Source organism: Vanacampus margaritifer, chromosome 17 (assembly GCF_051991255.1).
Source record: "Vanacampus margaritifer isolate UIUO_Vmar chromosome 17, RoL_Vmar_1.0, whole genome shotgun sequence".
Taxonomy (NCBI): Eukaryota; Metazoa; Chordata; class Actinopteri; order Syngnathiformes; family Syngnathidae; genus Vanacampus; species Vanacampus margaritifer.
The window spans coordinates 3,148,198-3,172,500 of NC_135448.1; the positions used below are offsets into that span (position 1 = coordinate 3,148,198).

At 41.6% G+C, this 24,303-nt stretch overlaps 1 protein-coding gene and 1 long non-coding RNA gene across 2 annotated transcripts in view; one reads left to right on the forward strand and one right to left on the reverse strand.

Annotated features, from left to right (window-relative positions):
- Positions 1-12,715: 12,715 nt before the first annotated feature.
- On the reverse strand, positions 12,716-22,776 carry LOC144036910 (uncharacterized). Its single transcript, XR_013288754.1, has 2 exons — positions 22,529-22,776; positions 12,716-13,502 (listed from the first exon to the last, which is right to left on the reverse strand). It is a non-coding gene; the product is annotated as an uncharacterized LOC144036910 (long non-coding RNA).
- The window catches only part of rpl15 (ribosomal protein L15), a 13,880-nt gene continuing 11,209 nt past the window's right edge, over positions 21,633-24,303 (forward strand). Inside the window, exons 1-3 of the mRNA XM_077547878.1 lie at positions 21,633-21,766; positions 22,989-23,170; positions 24,246-24,303. The exon at positions 24,246-24,303 is cut by the window's right edge and continues 79 nt beyond it. Of these exons, the coding sequence (XP_077404004.1) occupies positions 22,999-23,170; positions 24,246-24,303 (230 nt within the window). The 5' untranslated portion in view covers positions 21,633-21,766; positions 22,989-22,998. The remainder of the gene's footprint in view (positions 21,767-22,988; positions 23,171-24,245) is intronic.

Here is a 24,303-nt window from a genome sequence, read left to right on the forward strand (position 1 = left end):
CACAGTCATAGGCACGATGGGGTGGGAGCGACATGGCCTTGGTCTTGCTGAAGATCTCCTGGAGGTGATGGTAGCATGGAGGCACGGCACTCAAATTCGGGTATTCTGCGTCTGTGAAGGATTTGACAGAAATGTGATCAACCGTGATGATGTCTACTTCTCGGTTTGGTGAACCAATCCCATGGCTCACACAATTCTTTCCCCATCCCAGAACTTCGCCAGTTACCCAGTCTTCATGGGGATTGTGTGCACACAACCAAGGGTGTCCTAGGACCAGGGTCCGTGAAGGAGACTGAAAAACGTGAAAAACTAGGTGCTCCTTATGTTTGCCGACTTGGAGCTGGATGGGTTCTGTGATGTGCGTAATAATAAATAGTTCACTTCTATTCAGGGCCCTAGCCTTAATGGGCTTGATTAACGGCTCAGTCTTGGCTCCTAAATGTCTCAACAGCCCCCAGTCATTTAGGCTCTCGTCGGCCCCAGAATCTATCAGGGCATAGAGGTCTGTGGGAGTGGTGTGATGGTTGATCCTCACTGACGTGAGTCTGCGTGGAGCCGCCGCCAGAGTCGTGACTTGACTCACCTCTTGGGTCCTTTTGGCTGGGCAGGCGACCACGAGGTGATCTCGGTTCCCGCAGTAGAAACACAGCCCTTCCCGCTGTCGACGCCGTCTCTCCTCCAGCGAGATCCGCGCTCTGCCCAGTTGCATGGGCTCTTCCTCTGGTTGCGCGGGAGCTGGTTGGCGCTGAACTGACAGAGATCCGAGAGGAGTTGACCCCCCTGATGTTGAGAAGCGCGGGAAACCCTCCATTGTCCTGGTCCGGCGAGCGCGGCTCTGCGTCACCTCCTGCAGCCGATGATCCGTCCGTATGGCCAGGGCGATGAGGGAGTCCAAATCCGGTGGAAGATCGACTGCGATGAGAAGCTCCTGGATGGACGTTGTCAGGCCCTTGAGAAAAACGTTGTAGAGCGCCGTGGTGTTCCAGCCACTCTCTGCCGCAAGAGTGCGGAAGCGTATGGCATAGTCACTCACGGAGTCCCTTCCTTGGATCAGACTGCTTAGCTGCCGGGCCTTTTCTCGGTCGGAACAGGCTGGGTCAAAGACTCCCTGAAGAGCGGCTCGGAATTTCGGGGCGGAGCTGCAAAGTGGGGAACAGCGGGCACACTCTGCCGTGGCCCAGTCTCTGGCTCTTCCAGTCAGGTGAGAGATCATGAAAGCCACCCTTGAACGATCTGTGGGAAAAGCCTGGGGGGAGTACTCAAAATGAATGTCACAGTCTGTTAAAAAGGCCTTGCATTGTCCTGGCTCTCCAGAGAATCGCTCAGGAGAGGCTAACTTGATCCCTGATCCGGTCTATGGCACGGGTAGGATCGGCAAGGTAGCTTGAGTCTCTGGCTCGGCCGGAGGGCTATTGGTGCGACTTCGAGCACCCGGAATCTGAGCTGAAAGCTCAGTCATTTGCGTTGCCATGGCGGTCTGAAACTCCTCCTGTCGGCGTAGACGGGCATCCTGAGCCCGCAAAGCTGCGATCCATTGCTCTCTTTCTGCTGAGTCCATGCTGGCCGAAGTGTTCTGACACAACGAGGCTGTTTTGGACTCAGACGCAGAGGAAGAGGTGGAGGGTAAAGCAGCTTTTAATTAACAAAACAAAAGCTCTTCAATGAGAGAGGAAAAATAAAGACTATACAAACATTAACTGAAAGCGCTCCAAAAGGGAGGAAGTTCACAACTACATTCAAAAACAAAAATCACTCTATGACTAAACAAAACTAAGCTATACAAAATTACAAACAAAGGTTCTCTCACGAGACAAGGCAAATAAAGGCAACAAGGCAATTGGATATCAAGGCTGTGGTCTATGGCAGGCTTCAGTGGCTCAAACGAAAACACTTCGGCACAAGACAGGGAAAACGCAGACTATTTAACACATGAGGGTAATGGGGAACAGGTGGAAACAATCAGGGATCAGGGTTGACACAGACACCACACGAGGAAGGGCAAGTGACCTGAAACGAGAGGAGTCAGACTTTTCACAATAAAACAGGAAATGACAAGACACCCTCACCGCGGTGTGACAAAGCGGTAATATAATGTTTTTATAAAAGGAAGACGTTAATTGTGTGATTGTTAATAATAATAATTGTTGAAAATATATATTTAACTTTTTTGGATTGTTATTAGATGAAATATTTCAGCCATATTTTCCGCATTTTAATAATAATAATAATAATAACTAAAAAACGAATAATTTGGATAGCAACTAATGTGGAATATTTTGTTATAAGATGATTGTTTTTCCCTTATAATTATTCTTGTGCGTGAGAACATTATTTAACTTTAAATATCTTTTCAGAATCAGGAGCCACACCATTAAAGAGGGAATTCCCAACAAGTGCCATATTCTCGTCCAGGGGGTGAAGTAATATATTATTTGTATGAAAAAGGAGACTTTTCTCCCTTTGTTAATTATAATTTAAAAAGGGGCTATTCCCATGTTTATAAATAGAAAAATAATTTTTAATCTCTCCTGAATATATTTAACCTTTGAATTCGACATTTGAAGTCCCATTTCAGAATTGGAGTCCATGCGAGCCCTGGAAGAATCAACAGACCATTGTGGGGGAGCCATCTGGGAGAATCACATTTTTGACATAATTTGAGTTGCTATGTAATTAAAAATAATTTCTACCTTGATGTTTGACCAAAAGCTGACTAGGCGTTTCTTGAGAAATATTAATTGAAAACTACACACTGGTTAATTGACCCTGTATTATATTCGTAAATTTTTAGAGCAAAGCTATCCTTTCTTATCTTAAGTATTATTTACGAAGATATGCAAAACATATTAAATTAAATATTGTAAAACATAACAATACTGAATTATAATTAGCAATTATTTAATTGTAAACTTTTATTGTTTTAATTATTATTATTATTTTATTTTTTTTATTAATTAATTATTTTTATTTTATTTTTATTTTTACATTTTTTATTATTTTTTAATTTTTAAAAAATATACATATATTTTTTAATTTTTGTATTTTTTTAAATAAAGGAGGATTTTTTTCTTCTGACTATTTACTGACATGTTATTACCTAATACTGTTGGGGCAGATTTTAATGTTTTCAGTCGAGTAAGGTTCATTGGTTGGGGTCATTATTTCAAGTAAGGGTCAACTGGCACGGGGTGGATCTATGCAAACAAGACGCAGGTGTCATCAAAGCCAGAAGCTACAGACAGCAAAGAGACCACAGCTGCTACCACCAGCAGAGGGGGCGTGAAGCAGCCATCATCACAAAATATCTGCCTTTTCCCCTGATCAGCACCTGCTGGGCCTGCCACCACCTGATGAACAGCAGAGGTTCCTGGCGCCACCTGGTGGAAAGTTTCCACAATGACTGTGCCATCATATACAAATGTGATAAATGAAAAACTGCTCCAACGTACACAATGCTCCGCACAAACTTCCTTAAAGCATTCCTACGTCCCGAACTGTCCTGTGAAAAAAATGCTCCACTACGCTGGTGACTCTGCCCACACCAACAATGTTTCCTTGAGTTAGTGATACCAGACCATATGATGTGATACTGACTGTTTACACTGCACTCTATATTTTTGACAGACATAAGGTGATAACATTTACAGTAAAACATTACGTAAATACAACGAACTGATTGGCAACACTCTATACACACAGATTTATTATATTTTAAAAACTTTTGATGCTTATTTTGAGTTGATCTGATCTGTTTATCTCTGTCTATTTTAAAACAGTCAGCTTTTTGGACCGACATCAACAAGGGGGACTAGCAAGCTTAATGGTAAAATATTAAAACTAAGGGCAACTTTATGTATTAATAATAATTGATGGATTGGCTAAAAACTGAGGTTCTTTGTAAAATTCATTGGCTTAAGCTACAATATTTTTATAGTACAAAAGATAATACTGGTAAATTTTGTGTGGTTTCAGAAATTGAAAACAGCTAATGTGAATAAAGATAAGATAAAATTTATTTCAATCTTAATTATTATATTTTACGCTTATTGAATTTAGTCTTTTAATATTTTCCAAATTTTCTTTTGAAATTTGAATAGTTGCTTGGGACACATTGTCAAATTTACTGGTTAAATGTAAAATTTTCCCCTCTTTTTAAACAAAAAAGCAAGCAAAATTTATTTACTGCAGAACTTTTATATATTAGTCTGAAAAATTCTCTAAAGCGATCTTTTCAGATGGGGGGATTATTGGTCGGTCTGGGTATATCGTCGCGAAGGACAAAAACAGTCCATGTTGAATTAAATAAATATAAAATTAAAAGTTAGTCTTAATGTGATAATTATAGATAGTCCGTGAGAATGAATGAAATTTACAGGAGGACAATTGGGGATTTCCTTGACCATGGAGAAGGAGTAAGTTTTGGCAGAGACAGCGAAAATAAGGTGAATATGTTCCATTTCTATTTTTCCCTGGGGCCCTGGGGTTAGATGTTATTTTTTGATTTTATTTGTTGGCGAAAGTTGCATTTATTTAATGGCTGGGAGCACATTCATGCCATATCTATAACAGTAAATATTATAATAAAACATTCCAATAATCATTACACTCTGTAAACAAAATTGGCCTCGTCAGATTTGAATTGGCTAAGATTTTCATTTTTGCATTAATGAATGTGCTTAGGTCATTAAAGTCAGCCAAAGGCTGGATTCTAATTGAATGTCACAACAAACAGAATTTTTTCCCACAGGACAGGCCTACAGAACTCTACTAACATTTACTAACTCCAAACTAATAAAACTACCAGATGCTCTTTCAAAAAGAAGGGATGTGAATATTTTTATTTATTAGTGACTAAATGAAAACATTCTGCACCCAGATGAGGTGATGAAAAGGTCAATATGGTCCAGTCCACGGGGGCACCTGGTTCCACATCTTGCCTATCAGACCTGCCGAGGGTCCGCCTTCTACTCAACTCCCACCTTCAGGAGCGAGCCACCAGACGAACCAACTGAGAAACCAGTCAGCTGCTTCCAGTATCCACCTGACGAGCCAAATGGAAAACCATTCAACAGTTTCCAGGAGCCACCTGACGAGCTGAAGACATCACTCAATGGAGATTGAGTTTCGCTGAGGACATCCCTCACTGGAGATAGGAGGAACGTGTCCCTTTTCCGGGCGTTCCACAAAGAATGTGTCACACCTTGGGCTCGGTGATCAATCCCTGCATCAAAAAGGGGCACCAGATGAGCATCCCTGGCAGTTGATGTGGGTTTTAAAAGAGCAGAAGGATCCATCCATCCAATTCCTTGACCGCTTGTCCTCACAAGGATAGTGAGGGTACTGGAGCCTATCCCAACTGGCTTCGGGCAGTAGGCAGGGTACACCCTGAACGGGTTGCCAGCCAATCGCAGAGCTGAAGGACTCTGTTTGAAAAAAACAAAAAAACAAACGCAAGAATGAAAACGGAACTGACAAACGTCAACAAAACTTCCCTAGCCCAAACGACAACAAGTCTTCAATTGCGTAAATAATGACACTCTTTCTCATACTGACTGTCATGCCAATTTTCTATTTTCTGAGATCCCCACCACAATTTTTGAACATAATCACAACACATCGTCTTCATATATGATATGCTTATTTTACTGAAAAAATCTTTTGATGAATCACATTGTTTTGACATATGACTGACCTCCTCTCCTGCTAAAAAATAATGTTTTTATTTTTCTCTTATTCTACTGTTGCACCTGCCATTGCGATGATGAAGATCCTGCTGGAATCTTCGTGTAAAAATGTTTAAATGTTTAGTTATTGGGCTTTATTTAAATAAGCCCAAAGGGCGGACTGTTAAATATTATTAACATTTAAATTCTTTATTTCATATATTAACCATTGTTATACATTATTAACATTTTAATTCTTTAAATTAACCATGTCGAAATGTTTTGTAGATGTGAGGTAGTGTTGAACTCAGTATAATTTGACCTTAAACTAAGCTGGAACATATTGTTTGGTCTAAAAAAATTCCTTCTCAGTGTTCTGTGCGAAAACACATTTGGTCCTTGAGAACAGAATCTGCTTCGAACACACACCCCTGACTCTGTTTGCGCCATCGCTCACGGAAAAATACCCAGAGAGTATGTTTTGTCTACAAATGAAAGAGAGGCGGTCTGTTTAACTATAAGAAGCCATCTTCCCCGCGGAAGAGACACATTCGGCACTCTGAAATTCCTGTTACGTGATGTTTGGAGTCTGTCACGATGTCCAGAGATCTCTGTTTTTATTAAATCATTTTTGCAAAGGTGTTTTTTCTTACATTAAATCTGTCTTCATATTTTTGGAACACGCAAAGAGGACAAAATTAAAAGTATTCCTCTTCAACTACCACCTGAGCTATGCCCCTCCTACTGTTTGCTTAAATTTAAGTGATCAAATACATTGTTTTTGGTCTCTTGGAGTTGAGAAGATTCCAGCTGACATGAGCGATATACTAACACACAGCAGGAGCTGCTGTCAGGTTGTGGAAGTTGAGGACCCAAATGCGTGAAGGCAGAGCGAGGAAGCAGGTGTGCTAAAAAAAGGGGGTTGTTTAATTAAACAAAAACAAAAAGGCAAACCAGGTTCAACAAAGTCCAAAACAAGAGCAAACAAATACAGGGAAGTAACTATGCTCAACAAAAGACCAGGAACACCGAGCAAACATGACAAAGGCTTGATTTGACAAGGACTGAAAGAAAGCAGGGAACTAAATACACATAAGTAACAAGACAACGAGAGACACCTGGACATGACATACACGTGGCTTGGGGAGCTGACTGGGTAACACCAGGGACCGGGATGACACAGGAGGACATGATAAAACTTGACGAGACATTGACCCTTAGGGGAGACACACAAGGAAAACATGACCAATAAACAAAACCAAAACACAGACTATGACAGTTCCACCCCCTTAGGGGACGGATCCCAGACGTCCAAACCAAAACATAAAGAGTCCCAAAACGAGGCCTGGCAGAAGGGAGCAAGGAGGCGGGAACACGGCCTGCCCATCAGGACAAGTCCAGAGGGGTGTTAGAACTCCAGAAAGGAGGTGCGCGACAGGGACAGTCAGTGGGGCTACCCGGTCTCCACACAGTGGCAGAAGGTGGCAGGGAGTAATGCGCCGCCGGACAAGGAGCAGGGTTCGGCCACGGGGCTTGCGCCGCTGGACCAGCAACATGGGCTTGGGGAGAGGAAGCTTGGCGCGGCAGCAGCACAGGCGAGGAGGCCAGGGGCTGCAGCGGCACAGGCGAGGAGGCTAGGGGCTGCAGCGGCACAGGCAAAGAGGCCAGGGGCTGCAGCGGCTGAGGCAAGGAGGCCAGGGGCTGCAGCGGCACACGCAAGGAGGCCATGGGCTGCAATGGCACAGGCGAGGAGGCCAGGGGCGGCACAGGCGAAGAGGCCAGGGGCTGCAGCGGCACAGGCGAGGAAGCCAGGGGCTGCAGCGGCACAGGCGAGGAGGCCAGGGGCTGCAGCGGCTGAGGCAAGGAGGCAGCAGTACAGGCAGAAAGGCCTGGGGTGGCAAAGTCGAGGAGGCGGAAGAGGCGAGGAGGCCCGGGGCGAGGAGGCCCGGGGCGACAGCAGCGACGAGGCCCAAGGCGGCAGTGGCACAGGCGAAAGGGAAACTGAGGCTGTTGTGGAGATGGGGACTTGAGGCTACCGTGGAGCAGGGACTGGGGCCTGCTGCTGCCCGTGGAGCAGGGACAGGCCATGTGCCGTCCGCTGGGTCCACCGCCGTTTTAATGCTCGGGCTTACCTGGGCTGAAGCCCAGGGGCCTACAAAGTTCAGGGGCCTATTGATAAGCAGCAAAAGTCACATTGTTTTGTTACTTGTCAAGTTTTCTGTCAATCATTTTATACTTCACAATGGCTGTAGCTTCCCACAAGTGCGAAGATTACAGTGGATTTACAACATTCTTATACTATCTTGAAGGGCGGTACCACACAGTTTCCAGTAAACAGTTCAACAGGGTTGACCGGACATGCGATAATACTCAAGGACACTATTCATACACAGAACAAAGCTCTACTGAGGAAATGAGGAAATTAAAACAGTTATGACTAAATCTGGGCAGAAGACACACTTCACAGTGGACTCAGAACTTAAGAAACAGTTTAATGAGGAGTATGAATATGGGACACAGGTTCTAAAGAGGGTTGTTACTGTTGTGAAGTATTTGTCTGAAAGGGGACTAGCTTTCAGGGGTGACAGCCACAAGTTCGGAGACACCAACAATGGAAATTATTTGGGCAGCTTGGAGCTGATCAGCCAGTTTGATCCCTTCTTAAAAGCTCACTTTGAAAAATATGGAAACACTGGCAAAGCAACTCCATCCAACCTCTCTCTGAATGTGTGTGAGGAATTCATACAGCTTATGGAACATAAGGTGCTGGATGGAGTTATCAGCAGAGTGAAACAAGCAAAGTATTTTGCTATCAGTGTGGACTCCACACCTGACATCACACATATGGACCATCTGACTTTTATCTTGCGGTATGTGTCACCAGAGGGCTGTATAGAGGAGCGCTTTGTAAAGTTCCTCCCCATTGAAAGCCATACAAGAGAAGCACTGTTCAAATCAGTTGTGAGTGTTTTGGAGGAGATGGACATTGACATAAATAACTGTAGAGGGCAGTGTTATGACAATGCTTGCAATATGTCAGGGGCCTACAAAGGTGTGCAGGCTCGCACAAAGCAGATCAGCACATTGGCAGAGTGGGTACCGTGTGCAGCACATACCCTAAACCTAGTAGAAGTGAACAGTGTGAACTGCTGTGTGGAGAGTTTTTTTAGTTTTGTACAAGCTTTGTTCAACTTCTCATCAAAGACCACTTCACGCTGGCAGATGATCAAGGCAGGGTTGCAGCCCAATGAAAATCAAAGAATCGAGACCTTGAAATCACTCTCTGATACGAGATGGTCAGCACACACTGTTGCAACCAAAGCCCTGTGTCAGAATTATGCCGGGATCCGGGAGGCATTACTCAACATTGCTGATGATGAGCACCAGAATTGGAGCATAAGGGAGGAGGCTAGGGTGCTGCACAAAAAGATGAATAGATTTGAAATTGCATTAATGTGCAACATGTGGAATGCCATTCTTAAACGTTTCCAGGGTGTGAGTGCTTCCCTACAAGCGGTGGAGTTGGACTGGTGCAATACTGTGGATTTGGTTCGGTCATTGCGTGAATATGTAGCTGGTCTGAGGGATATAGTTTGACAGCTTTTGAGACAGCTGCAAGGAACATGTCTTCCACTGTGTCCCATGAGTACAGGCATACCCCCCCCCCCCCAAAAGAAAGACAGTCTGACGAATCATCTGAGCCAGAGTGTGAACTATCAGACCGCAGGTGTACATCTATGTCATTGACTGCTTAGTGTCTGAACTGGACAGAACATATGAGTCATACAGTGATGTGTATAAAAACTTTGGGTTTTTTAATGCATTGCACGTGATTTCCCCACAAGACCTCCGCTCAGCTGCACTGAGTATGCAGAGGAAATACAGCAATGACTTGGAGGAGAATTTTGTGGAAGAGGTGGTACAGTTTAAAGAATTTGTACAGGGTGAGAAGGTAAACAGCACATCAGCAGTGGAGTTACTGAAATGTTTAAGAAGGAGAAAACTCCACACAGTGTTTCCGAGTACAGACATAGCTTTACGGCTATTCCTGACCATGCCAGTGACCAATGTAAGTGGGGAGCGGTCCTTCTCCAAACTGGGCTTGGTGAAAAACAGACTCAGATAAAGCATGCAGCAAGACAGAGTCAGTAACCTCACATTGATGTTCATTGAGCATGACATCTTTCACAATTTGGATATCAAGGACATAATCAAAGCATTCTTTGCAAAGAAGACCAGATGAAAACACTTTTAAAAGGTCAGTGCTCTGCTTATTGTGGACAGCTGCTAATGTTGAATTAAAATGACTGAATGTTTAGACATCAGTCAGTTGTTACTATCCATGGTGTTGAGTGTATGCGGATGTATGTGGGTGTGTCTGTTTATGTTTGTGGCCAGAAAAAACTAATTTTGTTCTGAGGGTGTTGATTTTCAAACTTTCACCCATCTTGGTTTTAAATATTCTGCATAATTTCTTATTTATTGTTGTTATACAAAGTGCCTTTTGTGTTCATGTAAGTTCATTAATAAAAGTATGCTGGGGTTTTCTGGCTAAAGAAGGAAAGCTCACACTTGTATGTTGAGAAAGAAACTAATGCATTTTGTGATGTAGATTGGGACAGTGGAGTAGTGCTGTGTGATGCTGCAAATTTTGGTATTGATCCGATACCAAGTAAATACAGGGCCAGTATCGCCGATACCGATACAGGTTCGTTTTCTAAATTATGGTTTATGATTATTATTTTGTTTTTTTTTATAAATTAACTCTTTGACTGCCATGGACGTTAAAAGACGTCGAGTAAAAACCTACGGAGGGCCGCCAATGACGTTTAAAAGACGTCATCCAATTTTTTTATTTTTTTTTGAAACGGGTGGAGGAAAGCCTTGGCCAGCTGCTGTGAAAGTTTCAAGCAGATCTAGCAGCAATGACTCTCTTTTGACAAGATTGGGTAGGTGTGAGGCGGAGCTAGAGGGGACAATGGCTGGGGGAGGGGAGAAAACATGGCGACCGGTTGCAAGCAGCTCACGGTCGAGCAGTTTTTTTCAAAGACGAAAAGCATCGACCAACGCTAAAGAGCACATTGATGACGACGATGATCATCATCGATGATGATGATGGTGACTCCGAGGTTAGAAGCATTGACGTGGCAGTAGAAGACGTGAGGCGGAGCTAGATGGCTGAAGAAGCGAACAATGGCAGGCAGCTCCCACTTGGGAATTTTTTTCAAAGACGAAAGGCATCGACCAACGCTAAAGAGCACATTGATGACGACGATGATCATCATCGATGATGATGATGGTGACTCCGAGGTTGACGCTGAAGTTGCAAGCGTTGACGCGGCGGCTATGACGACGTCATAAAGGTTCACCGGCTAGCGATGCTAACACCGGAAAACGCGGAGCACAACCAAGCACGCTCAGGCGGACGTTCAATCGGATGACGAAGAGTGCCCCGAGTCCAATGCATATTCATCGGAGGAGTGGGTACAGTCTGCTACTTGCTATTCCCCGGAAAAAAAAGTCGTCAAGAAAGTGTAACGTCTGCACGCGAAAGGAGACATCGCAAGTGAAACTAATCTGTTGTGCAAATCCTGCTGCGTCTCCTTGCACGCATGGGAGCGTTACAAAAAGAAAAACTGTATTTGAAACATCCACATAATTGTAAATAGTACCACAGTTGCACACATTTGTAAATAGTTTGCGAAATTGTTTTGTCAAATTGTTACACTCTTGAATGGAAATAAACGTATTTTGCAACCCAAAAACACTTTTTCATTGTTGGTGATAGCGTTTTACAGAAGTAAAGCACTATTTAGGTGTTTGTGGCATCATTCATAGACAAAAAGAAGTGTAGAATTCACTAGAGTGCATGAAATAACGTAATAATAATATCGTGCCACAAAAAGCTCTTTTTCTCCGCTTTTTGTTTCAAAACAGAGCATTTCGGTGAAACTAACCATTTTCTATTGTTGATTACTGAAGAACGGAATAAGGTAGAAACAAACTTTTTTACTGATGAAAGATGAGAGTTCAATCTTTCATTTGGTAGTATGTGTGTTTCCATAGTCCAAACACAACATTTTCTGTGGACCTTGAAAGATCAGTCAAAATGCTTAAATCGCCTGGCACTGGCGACATCCCGTTTCTGAAAACATCTGGCAGTCAAAGAGTTAAGGTAGCTGTATCATCGAATTGATTATTCACAATAAATTTTCAACCTTTGAGTGTTTTTGTGTTTTTTCCTTTTTAAACAAAGAGTACGTATTAGGACAAGTTTATTGATAAATAGAAAATACTTCATCAATGTTTTTCCCCCCAGAAACATTCCAACCATAACAAAATATCATTTTTGACGTTCTTGAACAAAGTAATCATAAGAAAAGAAATTTTAACAAATACTTTAACTGTTCAGAAACTACAAATACAAAAAAAATAAGTAAAAACTCTGCTTTCATCACTTCTTTTTCAACCTAAAAAAAACAAGATAGTAAAGATTATCATGCAACAACAACAACAAATTTCAAGTACAATATTGTATGTGTTGAAGGAATATTTTGATTACTATATTAAGTGTAATCTTTGCGTGTCCAAATAATTGTATTCAGGATCTGATGAAGAAGTTTTCTTTGCAAAATTTATTTAGAAGCCTCTAAAGACACAGTCAGGACACCCACATCTGAATGCGATGTGGACCCCCCAAGTGTGTGACAATTTACAGAACATCGACTCATTTATACTCAAAAGATAAAAGGTTCCTCTTCCCCTCCTAAGTTGATTAAAGGACAGACATGTCGACTCCTGGTGAACAAATGTGTGATGTTATTAGTAAGCAGACGTTTACATACAGACATGTTGATTCCAGGTTAAACAAAGGTGTAATGTTATTAGTAAAGACATTTACATACAGTTCCCCTTCTTGACTGGGGGAACAAATGCAATCAGGATCTGACCCCAGACTTTTAGTCTCTAATGACAAAAGGCTCTGATAACATCATGCACATTCCTATCTTCAATAGCTTTGAGGGTGAGAGGATAAAATAAAATTCACAAAATCATTATTCCACTGTATTCTATTAAACACTCATGATCATATCACATCTATATGTCTATAAGTAAATTCAAAAACAGTAAAACCACAATTTGAAAATATTAAATGTCTTCAGTCCTACCATTGAACTTCTATAAATTCAAAAACTGGACATTTAATCCCACAATAGTCTAGAGAGAAAGTCCAGCGCGAATCTTGATCGTCGTAAAATGAAGCAATGTTTATGTGTGGAGTTTAGAAATAAGAATAGCAGGTGAGAGAGAGAGAGAGAGAAAAATAGATAGAGGGGCTTAGCAGTCAAAATTCAGTTTGATTCATTAAAAAATTCGGTGGAAGGGGCATAATAAATGTGAGGCATAACACTATGTGATGTGGTTAAGTGTCACGACGCAATAGCAGATGTGTCTTGTTGAATGAAAAGTGCGTTCGACAGTTGGTCAATCAATTTTTTTTTAAAAAGAGGCGTTTGTCAGCCTCTTTCCGAACCCTGGCTCACTGCCAGAGATCGCAGGAAAGGTCACGGGACTTCATTCCCAGTGTGACTCAATCCGTGCCCAGGGAAAAGGCACTCCAATGAATCTTCTTTCAGCGACCTCCTCCGTGTGCCCAGGGAAAAGGCACTCCAAACGGGTGAGGTGGGGATCCGTTAAATGGCTCCAATTGGTGTGGGCGCAGATCAGCAGCTTAGTCAACCTCCTCGGTCGGGGTCAATTGATGTGATTGATGAGCCTGGGACCCCGTGGCTCACATGTGGTGGATGTGGCCCCCACCATTATGATCAGCAAACCAATCTGTGTGCAAAATCATTTTCATTTAGTCACTCATAACATACATAGTCTTCATTCTTTACTTTGAAAGGAGCACCTGTTTTTTTGTTAGCAAATGTTAATTGTTTCTATATCTTATGAAGTGTTCCTAGGAAACCCTTATGATGGTAGATAATGATTAATCAAATATTTTACCATGATATTTACTGTTGTAGATTTAGCATAAATGTGCTCTTTGTCGTACATTAAATTTCTGTATTTTTAACGCTGGTTTCTTATTATAGCAGTGTAAATCATTTAAAAACAACATCATCTTAACTCAGAACTATTCATGTCCGGCCGGGCCATGAACAGTCTGAGAAGAGATTTATATATATACTTATACCTTTAATAAACACTGCAGTCCTGCAGTTCATTTTTAACAACTTGTCTCATGAAAAAAAAATGTCACCCAGGTGTGTCAATGTTCCTTCCACACCTAAATGGCATATTCCATGGGCTCTAGAAATTATACTTTTCAATTGTTTCTGAAATTTAATATAATTACCGTATTTCTGCTATAAGGGTCGTCTTTTGTCATCTTTGTAGAACTTACTTTTCCTCCCATGGTCAAAATCCTCTCCATTCTCTGCCTGTAAATTCCTCACACCAAACTTCATTCTCACATCAGACTTCCTTTTGATACACAGACAGACCAGTCATTCTCACATCAGACTTCCTTTTCAACAAACTCAGACAGACCAGTCATTCCCCCATCTGATAAAGATCAATTTTGATCATTTCAGACCTGAATGTGAAAACTGCAGCCGCTTCCAAATTGCTGCTTCAAAGAAGAAAAAACAGACACCTTGTGTCCTGTAAATTAGGAAAAACAACCAAATTGTGACAATTTGGCCAACACCAGAACTATAAAAAGATCTCCAGCTGAGCTAGCCATGAGCCATCAAAACAAAAGCCTTTGAGGCAATAGTTTGTAATGTAAATTTGAATCCTGTTCAGGCAACTTAAAGTGAGAAAAACAACTCAAGCAGATGTAAATTAAGATACTGCAGCGGAGGACTTTTAGGGTCAAGAAGAGAAGAGAAAAAGATTTAAAATAACCCCATTAATCTATTGCAGGTCACGAATCTTCCAAATATCTGCCATCTCAACTAGTAAAAGAAACGAGTTATGATCAGAAAAACAAGACAAAACCCCTACTTTAAACCAACCAAAAAGTATTCTTAAAATGCTAATTCACCTCACCTCTTTTACAGAGTAGTGGGGGCTTGTAAAACACAGCAGGGAACTTTGCCTTTGTGCATTCCCCGTGGAATCCAAAGATCAGTGCTGTTGAGCTTAATCAAAATTAAAAATTTAACCAGCAAATTCGCCGTAAGTGTTCCACATCTGAGTCCAATCTGAGAAGCCAAAGTTATAAAAGAGAAATGGGAAAAAAATAGAAGGCCAAATTCAACAAGCATCAAACAACGGAAAATATAGTATTTAAAGATTAAAATAAATTTTATACTACCCTAATTCACATAAGCTGTTCTCAATTTCCGAAACTGCATTGCTATAGATCACATCTTCCCTTCTGACATAGCACAGAGTACAAATGTCTACAAACAGAATACAACATACGACCTCAGGCACCAAACTCAGATGATTCCAGAACTTTGAGTCCACAACCGGAGTTCATATTCCTTCCTGTCCTTGTAGATAGCAGTTTATGCAGGGCAAAGTTCAAAGCGGGCACTGGGCTTTGTGCACTGGAGTTCTCAGGAAAAGTTCATCATGGCAGAATCGATGATAATCCTGTCTGCTCAAAAGGTTGCTGGACATTATGCTCAAACAATGCATAAGAGTCATTGAACATTCACAGGACGAGTGGATTTACAGTGTACCATCCTTTTCGCAGTCCGTGTGGTCACTTCCCCCCCCCCCCGAAAGTGACCATTGTTCAGTTCGCCGTCCACTCTGAACATCAAGCATAGCAGGAGAATGCTGTCCATTCCATTTCCAGCACTTTTTGGTTGAGTCACCCAAGTGAAACACCTTTCAGTCAAAGATTGAACCTGCTCGAAACACTACACCTCGTAACAGACAGAGGAAGATGAGATCATAGCAAGAGAACACTGCTTGTTGTCATAGCAAGAGAACACTGCTTGTTGTCATTCAACTTCCAAGAAAAAATAAAATAAAAAATTCCCCCAAAATATTTTGTTTTTCAAACTATTTTTAATTTATTCATTTATTTATTTTGTGTTTTTATTTGAATTTGATCACTACACTATAGCAAGTAGTAGTACTATATTTACGCATATGTCTACCATAGACATCTTCATTACGTGTTACCTCAAATTTAAGAAAATGTGACAGCTGTCAGTCACCCTGGCCACTTGGAGGAAAGTCCTCTCCAGACTTCTAGAATGGGACTCAGATAAGGACAAAGGTTAAATCATTTTCACACCTACGAATAAGTTATCAGAGATGCAGGGGAAATCAAAAAATCAAAAATGAAAAGTCTATTTCAATTAAAATTTGGTTTTATTACTTATTCAACTATATTAAAATTTGGTTTTATTACTCATTCAACTATAAAAAACACAGATCTGATTTTAAAATAATATGGATAGTGGCCTGTAGTTATCATCTAGACCTCTATATCTTTCCTTTTAACAGGAACAACTTGATTAGCATTGGAAGACCCCTGCTATTCACACACAACAGACTACAAGTCTCCCAAATGGAGACAATGGGAGAGAGGACCAAACTTATCACACACCCCTCCCCACAGGAGACAAAAAGGAGAGAGAGAAGGGGGGCGGAAGAAAAACTTATCATACACACTCCCCTGTCCTTTTTATCTAGTTTAATTTAATTTTAACAGACAACAGTACAAATCACCACCTTCTTAAAACAGCAGCTCACGGCCCCCATCCTTTCAAAATATGCAGATTTCCTGCTACCATTCTTTTTCACCCTTTTTTGAGGACAAAGAAACTGGAGAGAGGGGAAATTTTTCCACCTCTTTTCCATTGAAACCTATTCTTTTCCTCTTCCTACAAAACACCATTCATATACATCCTATCTTATCTCACTCATTTTTGGAGACACAAAATACCTGCCTTCCAACAAACTCAGTCCTCCTTTCACTTAACTTCAGTTCCTCTCCATTGTCATAAAGGCATTGAGGAGAAAAAACACAAAACCAAGAAGAAATCAAATCCCCCCTTTAAACTCACAATTCACACATACTTCACATATTCACAGTTTCAACTCACCAAACTAGACCCAGAACACACTCACACACAACACAAACTCCTCAACTTAATTCAGTGGCGTTTCAGTTGAACCAATTCAAAAGACCATAATTCTCACCGCAACGTTGCTCATTTCTCCTCCAAAAAATAAAATAACCACAGACGAACACAAACCTCTCCGAAGTGCGCGGACTCACTTGTAAAATACACCGTTACTTCGTCTAATAATAACTTCACCACGTACTTATAGATCAAAGCACAATACATCGCAACGTTACGGCTGCGACACAGATACGTCGCGCACATTGTAAGACAACCAACGAAAAACCGCGTGGCCACAAAACACCATGGAGCTTAACAAACAAACGCGTACACTCAACAATTCATTTCTAAGCCAAGAGCTCTCGCTTGGTTTCACGTTTTCCCCGCGGGTCATCTTTCACAATCAACACTTCATCCAATTTATGTTCCAATTTCTTAACAGATGTGGCTGCCCGCAGCTAACTCATCCTTAGCCTTAAAAACAGATTCGCGCGTTAGCGTCTTACCAAAAACTCATCTCCTGTGCATGGCAACTCGTACGCTGGCAGAGCCGCTAGCTTAGCATTAGCCTCCTCATTCTCAAAATCACTTACACCGTCATCCGCACAACTTTCACAGAGCTACCCAACGCTAACATTCTAGCACAAACCAACATTTGGTCCACGACCTTACATTGTCGTCTTAACTTTTCTTCCATTCAAAGAAAATATAGATGTGTTTTTCACGGAGGTAATCAGCGTCTGGCGCTGTTTTATACACGCAAGTTCCACGAACACATCACATATTTCAACGGTGAGAACCAACCACTCACAATTAGTGCGCATTCATTCATTTAAAAGAGTTTCATACTTACGTTGACGCCGTGGTGGAAATGCGTCCAGCATCATGAACTCACTGTTCGCTTAGCGACCAATTCTGACTCTCGACCGGAAGTCTATGCAAATCGAACCTCCTTAGTTACGGTCAAATTTTTTCGTCCATAATATGTAGTAATTAGTCGTTTTTAATATTTATAAAGTGAGTGACGTCTCACTTATGATACTACGATATAACAGATCAAAACTATTCTCATTAATCCCCCCCAAAAAATTATTATTATTATTATTATTTTTTTTTTTTCAGACAAATACAAACAAGACGAAAATAAAACAGATATTAAATACCTTCTGCGTGACTTTAATAAATATATCCAGGATCTTCACGGGCGGCTTATATCACACAGCACTTGAACCGTAAAAACGGCAGGCTTCATATATCACTCCACGCACCGTAGCGATACACGCGATATACAGGCGTTTAATTCTGCATCACTACGCGTGATCAACGCGAGCTGCTTATTTCACAACACACATCAGCAACACTTAGTGCGATCACCACTAGCTGCTTATAACACCACAACAACAGAAACAGCCTATTCCTCCGTGGTACTCAATGTCTTATGCCGTTTCAAAGGCAGAGCGCTCCGACTTGACGTCACTTCCGTAAACACGGGGCATCACTTTCCTATGCATAGTTCAATGTCGTAGTAAATTTCAAAATGGAGGACTTTGCGTCCCTCCGTATACGACTTTAACCCCCCTAACTTGTTCACAGATCCCAAACACAACTTAGCACAGACGAAATGCAACTGTATTGATCCTAAACAACCAGAACTTCTCTACGTGGATAAAATGTCCACTCACCTTGTTAATATTTTTGCGCTTTAGAAATCCGGTGTTCAGGAGCAATCACAGCTGTTGAAAAAACGTCTCAATACGTCCACGTCGGGGCGTCACCATTTTGAAGGAATATTTTGATTACTATATTAAGTGTAATCTTTGCGTGTCCAAATAATTGTATTCAGGATCTGATGAAGAAGTTTTCTTTGCAAAATTTATTTAGAAGCCTCTAAAGACACAGTCAGGACACCCACATCTGAATGCGAAGTGGACCCCCCAAGTGTGTGACAATTTACAGAACATCGACTCATTTATACTCAAAAGATAAAAGGTTCCTCTTCCCCTCCTAAGTTGATTAAAGGACAGACATGTCGACTCCTAGTGAACAAATGTGTGATGTTATTAGTAAGCAGACGTTTACATACAGACATGTTGATTCCAGGTTAAACAAAGGTGTAATGTTATTAGTAAAGACATTTACATACAGTTCTCCTTCTTGACTGGGGGAACAAATGCAATCAGGATCTGACCCCAAACTTTTAGTCTCTAATGACAAAAGGCTCTCATAACATCATGCACATTCATGTCTTCAATAGCTTTGAGGGTGAGAGGATAAAATAAAATTCACAAAATCATTATTCCACTGTATTCTATTAAACACTCATGATCATATCACATCTATATGTCTATAAGTAAATTCAAAAACAGTAAAACCACAAATTGAAAATATTAAATGTCTTCAGTGTCCATGCAATCTACTAGAAAGATGAGATGCTGAGTCACGTGATGGCACACGATCGAATCACAGGAGGGGAGGAGGGACAGTCTGCCTGGTATCTGTTTGACCAAACCGCAGCAGTGCATAAAAGAGCCAAACTGAAACTAAACTACTAGATTCATATTATAGTGCCAGTATCAATCCGATATTGATACTTACTGGGTATCGATGATATCAATATTTGGATCGATCCGCCCACCACTACAATAGCGTAGGACCTACAAAATGTCTCGGCCCCAGGGCCTACCATTAGATAAAGGCGGCCCTGGCTGTGTGCTTACTTGGTCGAATCATTCTGTCAGGTTGTGGATGTTGAGGACCCAAATGTGAGGAGGCAGGTGTGCTCAAAAAAGGGGTTGTTTAATTAAACAAAAACAAAAAGGCAAACCAGGTTCAACAAAGTCCAAAACAAGAGCAAACAAATACAGGGAAATAACTATGCTCAACTAAAGACCAGGAACACAGAGGTAACATGACAGAGACATGGTAGCTACAATGATTCGACAAAGAGTGAAAGAAAGCAGTTAACTAAATACACATAAGTAACAAGTCAACGAGAGACACCTGGACATGACACACACGTGGCTTGGAGAGCTGATTGGGTAACACCAGGGATAACAAGCACAGGGGGACATGATAAAATTTGACGAGACATTTATCAAGGGGAGACACACAAGGAAAACATGACCAATAAACAAAACCAAAACACAGACCATGACAGCTGCGTGGCTCAGGGTGTAGATTGTACGTGTTAGTATATCGCTCATGTCAGCTGGAATCTTCTCAGACCAAAAACAATGTCTTTAGTCTCTTGGATTTAAGCAAACAGTAGGAGGGGCATAGCTCAGGTGGTAGTGTGGCAGTCTCCTAAACTGAAGGACGTGAGTTTGTTCCTCCTCCTTGGAGTCTCTTTTATTTTTTATGTTTTCCAATTCTTTATTTTACTCTCTTCCAAGTGTAAGTATTACTATAAAACTGAGTGTATTTGGTCCCACTCTAAATAGAGTCAAATTTACTATACAGAATTTACTGTGTGTCTGCTGGTGCGCTTGTGTTTGTAGTTAATTGGCTGCTGCAGCACTGCTTATTATTGGTCACGAAGCGACAATCCGACGAAGCATAAACGGTCAGCTGGTTCACGCATTGTTCGGAGTTTGATTGAAGCTGACTTGGGCGAGTCACCGCGCCAGGCGCCAGGCGCCCAGCCGTGTGTGTCCTGCCCCAAGTGGCGGCCGGTGAGCGCGACTTCGGGCCGTTGGGGGCTTGTTGTGGCTTTCTTTACAGCATCTCGGCGAGTCGCCCTGTATTTATAAAATAGTGGGCTGTACATATATTTCCTTAAAAGTTTCATATGTGTACTGTATTGTAAAACATGAGGGGTGCAAAAAAAAATAAAATTCCGTTCCAAATTGGCCATGGACAGACCGTGGCCATTCAGAATTTTTGCCAATACCCCAATGGTCAGTCTGCCCCTGCTCACGCCACTAGTGCCGATCTATGCGTTGTTCCTATTGTGTTAAAAAATAATAATATTAAAAAATATATATATTATTTGTTTTTTTTCTGTGGCCCGGCTCACTGGCCCTCCGGACTGGCAGCCCACTGGGAAAATCCGCGGTACCCCCGTGGGTCAGTCCGCCCCTGTTACAGGCCACCAACTGCCCGTATTGAGCACTTGATTAAGTTATGCGTACAATGATCCAGAAGGCCACTGATAAAAAGCATAAAATGTTTATACTTGTGGACATGAATATTGATTGTTTTTCTGGTTTTCAATGGAAAAAAATTGAGTAACAAAGCGTATATAATCTGAACTAGATAGTAAATTGGCCTACAAGGATAAAAACAATTCATTGGAATCACCTGTGTTGGAATAGGGAGACATGGAAAACAAGCTAAATAGTGTTCTCCAAGGACCAGGGTTGAGAATCACTGATGTATGTTGAACAACTTACTAGTAGCTAAATAATTCATCCAAAGCTCCAAATCAAAAAAGACAAAACCCCTTTTTCCTGTCTTTATGAAAGATCTCACAGACAATAACCTCTACTTTATCTTAACTCTTTAAAACTGATGAAAATGCAAAAGCTCTGCTGGTGCATATACTGAGTTTGGTGTCTTTGTTTACCTCAAGCCTCGGAGACATAGTATGTCTTAAAATTACTGTTTTTTTCCACCCTTGGTTATTTTGTTTACCCCACCCCTTTTTTTTTATTTCCTGTTTGCTGATTAATTGTGCCTTGTGCCTTTACAAATGTATATTGTTCTTTTCAAGTTGCCAAATTGTTATATAATTGTTGTTGTTGTTGTTGGTTTCAAACTTTCACTATTTTGATGTGACTTTTGTAATGTTTAAACTGTTGAAAGTGCACGTTGCACAATAAAACATTAATCTTAAAAAAAAAAATCGTATCGCCTGTTTTTCTGCGGCTCTACACTCCAGTCCAACAGGTGGCGGTGATGCGCCAATTAAATTAAACAAAGTATGTACGTCCCTATCCTTTTCAAATTGCATGCTGGGTAATTTTTCTCTCTCTTTCCGGCTGGGAGTCTGGACGCCATCATGTAAGAAAGCTTTCATGCCGTTCGTTTGAGTAAAATCTATCTAAATCTTATGTTCTATCTGTGCATCCTTTCATTAGGTGTTATGCGTTGTGTCTATATAAGAATTGTGAACAGGAGGCGCTGATTATTTGCCGAAGGAGACTTTGCGTTGTCGATTTAAAACCACATTTGTTGATGCTAATTGCGTCGGCGTATTATGAGAAAGCGGCGCTGCCAAGATTAAACATGTATCCTTGTACGTTACACCGAGGATCACATAGTTTGTAAATCTGTATGGTTTGTGGCTCACGGCATTATATTTGGTCATTTCACATTTAAACGATCAGTCGTAGAACAATGCTATCCACTTAGCATATCGTGAAGCGTAGTTTTGAGCAATCAAATGGTCCAAACTTTAGTTGACGTCGTAAACTGAAGCAAGCTGCGGCTCACTGCTTCGCGATTACCGTATTTCCACTGGAGTCCGGCACCGCACCGTGCGAAGCCAGCACGGTGGTGGCGAGCGTTTCCATTACAGCTGACCGTGTCGGAACTGGACCGTGCGGAGATGCTCGCGGGCTTCACGCCTACGTTGGGCCAGAGCGAGTCCAGAACATGACATAAAATACCAAGGCAGTTAATTGTGCGGTCGGTCCTGTAATGTTGGGCCAGAGCGAGTCCAGAACATGACATAAAATACCAAGGCAGCTAATTGTGCGGTCGGTCCTGTAATGTCATCAGTAATGGACATCGGCGAGGGGGGAAGAAAAACCAAGAGCTTACCAGCCGTGCCCTGTCCGATGTTCGTCTTTTTCGCTCCCACTGCTATCAGAGTGTAGAGTTTCAAGGGCTTTCCAACATAGTCCTTATCTTTGAGGCGCCGATCCTCTTTGCGCCACATCTGAAGCACCACAAAAAACACAACAAGCAATCGATACCGGGCAGCAACGTCCTCCATGGCTTCCGTGTTTTGGTTAAGTATTGTTTCCCGTGATCGACTATTGTGTCGCAGCCGTTTATGCGTTACTTCCGCACAGCGTCCCAGATGCACATTGCGTTACTTTCGCCCAGCGTCCCAGATGCACATTGGAGGTGGGTGCGTGGGTTGGGCTGAGCTGACCCGGTGGAATTAAGCTATATAAGCCGCCTATCGAGTTCGAAGCGTGCTTCGGAGCTTCAGTGTTAGTTAACATCACTAGAAATGGTGTCCATTGACGTTATTGAATTGATTTGTTGTTTGCAGATAAATCAACATGGGGGCATATCGTTATATGCAAGAGTTGTGGCGCAAGAAGCAGTCAGATGTGATGCGCTTCTTGCTTCGTGTCCGCTGCTGGCAGTACCGCCAACTGTCAAACCTTCACCGTGCACCAAGACCAACCAGACCCGATAAAGCCCGTAGGCTTGGTTACAAGGCCAAACAAGGTAAATGTCATTGTCAAGTATGAAGTATATAACCTTGCCAGCAAGCTGAATTCTTGCAGTACTTGTTCAAAAATACTACAAGAATCCATCTTGTACTGCTTCCACTGATTCGTTCGCAACCGACCAAACAGAAATCGCCAACGTTGGGGGAAACCACCGATCTGTATATATTACTAGATAGCCGATAGGCCAAGACTTCTAAAGCCGCCGTATTACCACTCCCAAGAAACATTTCTCGGCATACGATCCTATACATTTACAGTATCAAAATTGGAGAACATTTGAGACGATACTTAGTAGAAACGGCATGATTTAGGATGCTTTAAATTTATTAAACTTAAACAAGAGGACTTATAACATTTCACAACTTACCTTAAATGCATGTTAAAATTATATGCTGTATGAAGTTTACAGGAGAAAACGGGAACTGAGCGATGAAAGAAGAAGGGGGGGTTTCAAAGCAGAACATACAGTCGACTTGTTAAAAAAAATACTGACCGGCCCCATACTATGAGCTTAACTTAATTGAGCTGTATTAGTCTAATTTGTATGTATACGTGTAGTTTATACAGTAATCTTCTTGATGGGAGGGGTAAAATATTAGTATATAGAGATCAGTGGGGGAAACAATCTGGTAAAGATGTTCGTGCTTTTTTTCCCCCCCTAAGATGAACACAACATTTTTATCCGTTACCCAATCAGCTCGAAGTATTGTACAGAATGTCCTGCCTTTCCTGAGCAAATCACCGTGGAGCAGTCCCAGATTGATAACGTAAAGAACTCCCTTGAGTGAATCACAATTATCACTCTGGCTATTGCCAGGTTTTGAAGTATATTCTCTGTGAAGTCAATTGATTCATGTATCCAATAAGTGTAATGGTACCATTACACTTATTTGCACAACCACTAATTTGGAGTTACAGTATGTCAGCACTGTGTTTTGACTAGCTGACTACTTATGTGATCATTCAAGTGACATAAATGTATTTTTGATTGTTTACTTAAGTGTAAATGTTTTTGTTCGCTTATGACTTGGTCAATGCACACTGTAACTACTTGTATTTTATTCAAACAGGTTATGTAATTTACCGTATTCGTGTGCGCCGTGGTGGTCGTAAACGCCCTGTGCCCAA